Genomic DNA, 6,392 nt, shown 5'->3' on the forward strand with positions numbered 1-6,392 from the left:
TCGGTCATGAAGTAAAACTTATATCAAAATCAAAAAGTTTCTCATGACATGCCCTAGCCTGTCAAGAACTCTTGCTAAGTGGGCATTATTGTTAATGGAATTTGACAGCACATATGTCCCCCAAAAGGCCATCAAGGGCCAAGCCTTGGCTGATTTTCTGGCAGTACACCCCATACCGGGGGGAATCTCCTTTATCAAGTAACCTCCCTGATGAAGAAATATTCTATGCAGAGTTTACTCACGCGTGGGAAATGTACTTCTACGAAGCCTTCCAGTCTGATCGAGGAGGTGTCGGGGTGGTATTTCTGACTTCGAAAGGAGGAGTACTGCCACTTTCCTTCTCTCGCGTCGAGGTCGACCCCCATAACGAAGCAAAATATTAGGCCCTTATAATTGGATTAGAGATAGCCTTTGATCTAGACTTGGAGCAGCTCAAGATCTATGGCGACTCTGGGTTGGTTATCCGGCAACTCAAAGTGATCTATGACATGAGAAAAGACACCCTCAAGCCCTATCATGATACTGTAAAACTGTATATGGCCTAGTTTGAGGATGTATCCTTGAGTCACATCCCTAGAAGGCTAAATTCGCAAGCTGATGCACTTGCAAAACTCGGGGATACAATTCAATTTTCCTCATCAGGAGCCACACTTGTAATGGTGGCAGAGTGGAGACACATTGAACTGAGAACCGAGGTAGAAGCAGATGATGAGAGAAATCTTCTCTGGGTGCCCTCCCTATCCATTCGGAGTACTTCTATCAGTTTAAGAAGTTATTAAGATGGAACACGAAATGACAAGGAGTCAGGGAGTTACGGTTCAAAGCCAGGAACCAGAGTTCTTCGACCCAATATGAGTGAAAATTGAGCAGGTAAGATTGGAGACAGTCCATCACTAATTTTCTAAGACATGGTAGACTTCCAGAGGACCATGCCGAGCGCAACAGCGTGCATCGAATGTCTACCAAGTGTACCCGCCTTGAAGGAGAGGCTCTCTTCAGACGGTCATTTGACAACATTCTTCTTAGATGTGTGGACGCACAAGAAGCAAATAAGGTCCTGGAAGAAGTACACTCAGGCATATGTGGATTGCATCGGTCTGGTCCCAAGCTCTATGAACAGATACGTAGATTGTGGTACTACTGGCCTTCGATGATTGCTGATTCCTTAAACTATCCTATAAAGTGCCAAGTGTGCCAAATCCATTCAAGCTTTGTTCATCAGCCTCCAGAGCCCTTACACCCTACAGTGGCATCATGGCCCTTCTCACAATGGGGGATGGACATTGTAGGGCCTATTGTCCTTCGACAATGGGTCATGTTTTTATTCTAGTTGCAACAAATTACTTCTCCAAGTGGGCTGAAGCAATCCCCCTTAAGCAAGTTCCTGGGACCATAGTAGCTAATTTCGTGCGACATCACATCATATATCAATTTGGAGTTCCTGACCGGATTATATCGGACAATGGCCCTCAGTTCAGAAGTCATCACATTGATCACTTGGTTAACTAGTTTGGTTTCAAGTGGACATACTCAACTGTGTACCACCCTTGAGCCAAAGGATTAGCTGACGTGTTCAATAAGACCATGTGCAACGTTTTAAGGAAATCAATATCAAAGACGAAGAAGAACTAGCATGAGAAACTCCCTGAAGCCTTGTGGGCCTATCGCACTACCACAAGAAATGCCACCGATTCCACTCCATATTCCTTAGTCTATGGGGGAGAAGCAGTTTTACCCCTTGAAATTCAAATCCCATCGCTACGTGTCGCTATACATCAAGGACTAACCAAAGATGAGAGAGTCAAACTTCGGTATCAAGAATTGGATCCACTCGATGAAAAAAGGTTAGAGGCTTAGCAGAACCTTGAGCTCAATCAGGGGAGAATGAAGAGGACTTTTGACAAGTCAGTCAAGGTCCTCTCATTCGACCGTCGCGATCTAATTCTAACGGTCAAGAGGCAGATTGTTATGCATGGCTAGCGTACAAGGAAGTTTGAGCCTAGATGGGAAGGTCCCTTTATAGTCAAGAAAGTTTCACCAAATGGAGCCTACATACTAGCACATCCTGATGGAGAGAAGGTAATGCCCCCTATCAATGGGTGATATTTAAAGAAAAACTACACATGATGCATACTCAAGAAAAAACAAAAGAGACTCAAAGCGTAAAAGTAAAAACATTAGGAGGATGATAAAGAGAAAGCGAGCAAGAGAGTCCAAACAAAGCTTAACTCTTTTCGTTGCATTAAAAGGAGTTATAAGTTACAATCAAAAGCCCATTATTAGGGAAGTTACAAATCCCTTGCATCTGAGGAAAAGAGAACAGTTGACACCTACAGTGTTGCTCTTGCATATGAGGATAAGGGGACAGTTACAGGCCAAAAAGAAACACCCTCATCATGAAGAAGAAGCTAAACCACTTGAGAGTCAACTTCAATTCATCTGCCGGATGTTTTCAAAGAGGATGGTTACAAGCCAAAAGAAGAAGCCAACCATTTCTGAGTTAGCTTCAATTCATCTAACGAGTATATCAAGCATACAAAGCAAACTTCTATGGTAAGGATTTGGCCTATGATGGAGAGATTACCCTGTTCACAGTGAATGCCCTACCACATAACAACATGGACATCACTGTTGTAATGGAGGACTTGGCTTCCAATGGGCATCATAAGCCAAGCCTTACCATTGGTCCCCACACTTTGCCTACCCAAGTCAGCGTCGTGCGTGAACATCGCTGCGTGTGACTCTTAGCCATTGCGTAACAATCCCCACATGCAACTCGCTGCCGCAAGTGAGCAACATCATGCGCATCATGACACTGACTATGCACATCGTGCGCATCATGTGTCTTCCAAAGGCTAGCTCCGATTGTGCTTCAAACTCTTAGGGTCGGCTGTCTTTCTTGAGGATCAACGCCGGCTTTGTTTCTAGAAGGTCAGCAGCGGCTGTGCTTTTAATGCCCAGTGTCGGCTGCGTATCCTAAGTTAGCGTCGGCCGTGCTGTGACTGTTCACCTCCCGGTGACTCTTCATTTTTCGCGTCTCCTTGGTTCTCGAGACTCCACATTTTCTGGCCTAAAACGCTTGGCTTCCTTGATGATTGCGCTCTTTCGAATGATGGTTGTTCATCTTCCCCGTAACCGTCACCACTAACGACGGTCTGTCTCCTCACGACCCTTCGTGTCCTCGCCGAAAACTCCCTTCACTACCGAAAACCCTCTGCATCCTTTCTCCAACCCACTGGGAAACCTTCACCTCTTCTGAGTACTCATCGATAAACTTCCAAAAACTAGCAAAAATCCTTGAGCAGCTCTCTATTGCAACTTTCACCCCCTTCGTACCCTAAAAAACGATGCACGGAGTTCCCTATTTCCCCGATGAACTCCCTTTTTGCGCTGCAAACTTTTACAACTCCAGCAAATCTCGGCCTTCTCTTGTGGCTTTTTCTTTTCCTTAGTCAAAACATGTCCCTGCTTACTGGCAAACTCTGGCCAATCTTGCTGAAATACCTTGTGTGCTCACCTCACCCTCACTGTTAAAAGAAATTTTTACCTCAAGTCCTTTTATATTTCGTGAAACAGTGAAAATGGGGGTTACCCCGCTCTATATAGGCGAAACTTCCCTCAAACGTCCTTCACAAATCGGGAATGCCAACCACGTCCAAGAAGGCCAAACGATAGTGTGCCGGACAAGGTCAGGCTTTGACCCGAGGCCCGAGCGAAATTTTATCACCGCCCATGAAATCCTATGCAACAGAGATCGAGACCAGTTTGCGATCGGGTTAAGGCCCAAACACTAACCCATACCCAATGCCAGTTATGTTGTCGAAACTTCTTAACGCCGGCTGTGTTTTTAACAACTCGACGCTGGCTGCATTTTCAGAAGCTCAGCGACAGTTGAGTGTTCAAGAAATAATGTTGGTTGTGCTCAGCGTCGGCTGCGTTTTTTACAACCTCAACGTCGGTTGAGTGTTCAAGAAATAATGTTGACTGTGTCTAGTGCCGGTTATGTCCTTAGCAGTTTGTGACCACGTGCCGCCATGCTAACGTCGTGCGTGTTTTAAGTTGCACCCTGACCGTGACCTATTATCCCCAGTGGAGTGGTACCTAGGTCGTTCTACCCAGGCCATGACTTATCATCCCCAGTAGGGCCTGTGTTGTAGTCCCTTATCCCCAAAGGAGTCAGGGTCATTCTTATTACTGCAACCTCAGTGGGTCTGCTTCACACCTAGCTATCCTATCCTTAAGGAGTTGGGTTATCTTCAATGAATTTTTTCTCTATTGAGTACCATTTTTCACCTCTAAGGGAGCCACACTTGTCTCCTAATCCCCAATGAAGTCGGCCTTCCTACCTGAACCCCTTGCTAGTCTTGACCATTTTATCACCAGGGAGCCAGATTGCAGTCCACGCCATGCAGATTTACCTACATGGCAAGCCATAGCCATGGTCAGTGCTACATGACCTTAAACTGCACAGCCTTCGTCTAAGTGCATGACTCTAAACTGCATGGTCCAAACTATACGATAATAAATTGTAGCGGAGGTCCAGGTGCACAACCCTAAACTGCATGGTCCAAACTATACGACCATAAACGGTAGCAGAGGTCTAGCTGCACGACCTTAAATTGCACGATCCAAACTATATGACCTTAAACCATAGTATACATCCTAGCCACATGACGCTGAAAGGAACAACACCATGGTCCGAACTATATGACCTTAAACTGTAGCGAAGGTCTAGTTGCATGACCTTAAACTGCATGGTCCTGGTTGCATGATTTTAAACTGCACAACCCCGGTCCAAGCTATACAACCTTAAACTATAGTGCATGTCCTGACTGCATGATGATAAAATGCTTTCCATAGGTCTTGGAGGCATGACCTTAAACATGCCCTCACACACGCGTACACCCCCTTTACGTGCATCTTCACGCATGTCTTCCCTAATCGACTGGCTCATGTACGTGCACCTTCTTCATTACCTCCCCAGTAAGCCCATTTACTTCATCACCTTCCATCATTCCCCAGTGAGTCTCACCCATGCTCACGAAACGAAGAGCCATTACGCCAGCCATACTCACCATCAGTTAGTGCGTCACCACTTTTCTACCATCCATTCATACATTATCCACATTTCATAGGTTGCTTTCCGTCATCTCCCCAAAAGTGAGTCAAACCACCACCATACTCACTCCATGGCCTCCACAGACTGTCATCCATCATCACCATGGTCCAGCTGTATGGCCTTACACTAGAGTAGCCGCATGACAATAAAAGGCTTCACACAAGTCCCGGAGGCATGACCCTAAACATGCCCTCACAAAAAAAAAAAGAAGAAAGAAAGGAATAACAATAACGGGCATGGTGTATACTTGGACGAGGGAACACCATGAGTAAGAATGACAGATGGGTGTGGTCACAAAACCATGCGCAAGAGAGTTCCATAAATAAAAAAACCCGAGCATGGTGAAATAGTGAAAGGGCATCGTGAGCAAAAAATAAAAAAAAAATAAGGGTGGACATGGCCGAAAGGTCATGGGTAAAAGAACCCAAATAAAAGGAAGTTGGTGAAAATCGTCTCTACGATGCCGCCTCCCAAGTCCAAGTGAAAATCGACAAAGGATGCTTGGATCAATAAACAGGTTGATGCAGCGCTTGCCTCAACAGGCAGCTTCAGCCCACATACAAAGAAAAAATCCCTGGTGTCACAATACCAAAATCAAAAAATATGAGCTTCAAGGAAAAGATTCTGAGAGCCTGAGTCCATTCGTAGAAAGGGCTCGAAAGACAGAAGACTCGCAAAGACGGCCAAACAAGTCTCATGAAGAAGAGCATCATTCCCAAGAGGGCCCTAAACGCACTCAAAGATGCCGGAGATGCCCCAAGAATGCTAAGTTAGCCATGACTTTGGACCTGTTACTTGAAATTGCAAACAGTGGGTAGGGGTTATACTCAAAGCCGGTCACCTCGATAAACTGTCCCGCAAAGGAATATTTGGTGCACAACGCAGATGAATGCCGACAAAAGGCCCTTTAGTGGACCATCCAGAACAAACAAACAAGGAATTCATTCCGACAAAAGAAAGATGCCCCAAGAAAGCTAAGTCAACCATGACTTTGGACCTGTTACTCGAACTGATAACAGTGGGTAGTTATACCCAAACCGATCACCTCGATAAACTGAGGTACCTTGCTCGCCAAGGAATATCTGGTGCACAATGTAAACGAATTCTGACCAAAGGCTCTTTTGCTTTCTATCCAAAACAAAGAAACCCAGACCAAATAGAAAAAATTTCCTTGAATATGGCACTCGACTGCTAGATGGGCTTGATTCTGACTAATAGGGTGCGTACAAAATCCTCAACTTCAGAATCACAATTAGTCCCTTGAGGGTGAGAA

General features: G+C 45.3%; 1 protein-coding gene across 1 annotated transcript; it reads left to right on the plus strand.

The window, feature by feature from the left end:
- Positions 1 to 955: 955 nt before the first annotated feature.
- LOC148780931 (uncharacterized) lies at positions 956 to 1,857 on the plus strand. The gene is made up of 4 exons (XM_088874675.1): positions 956 to 1,182; positions 1,290 to 1,480; positions 1,559 to 1,586; positions 1,680 to 1,857. Exons 1-4 carry the CDS (start codon positions 956 to 958, stop codon positions 1,855 to 1,857), a joined length of 624 nt encoding a protein of 207 aa, XP_088730801.1.
- The last annotated feature ends 4,535 nt before the right edge of the window (positions 1,858 to 6,392 follow it).

The sequence above is a fragment of the Amborella trichopoda genome, chromosome 8 (genome assembly GCF_054954075.1).
Source record: "Amborella trichopoda isolate Santa Cruz 75 chromosome 8, AtrichopodaSantaCruz75HAP2 v2.0, whole genome shotgun sequence".
NCBI lineage: Eukaryota > Viridiplantae > Streptophyta > Magnoliopsida > Amborellales > Amborellaceae > Amborella > Amborella trichopoda.

Excerpts from the sequence above, each read along its gene's own strand:
- LOC148780931 (XM_088874675.1), top strand. The coding sequence starts at position 956 with ATGTCTACCAAGTGTACCCGCCTTGAAGGAGAGGCTCTCTTCAGACGG. Across the intron at positions 1,481-1,558 it reads CAATGGCCCTCAGTTCAGAA|GATTAGCTGACGTGTTCAAT; the intron begins GTCATCACATTG and ends CTTGAGCCAAAG. Across the intron at positions 1,587-1,679 it reads GACGTGTTCAATAAGACCAT|AAATGCCACCGATTCCACTC; the intron begins GTGCAACGTTTT and ends CACTACCACAAG.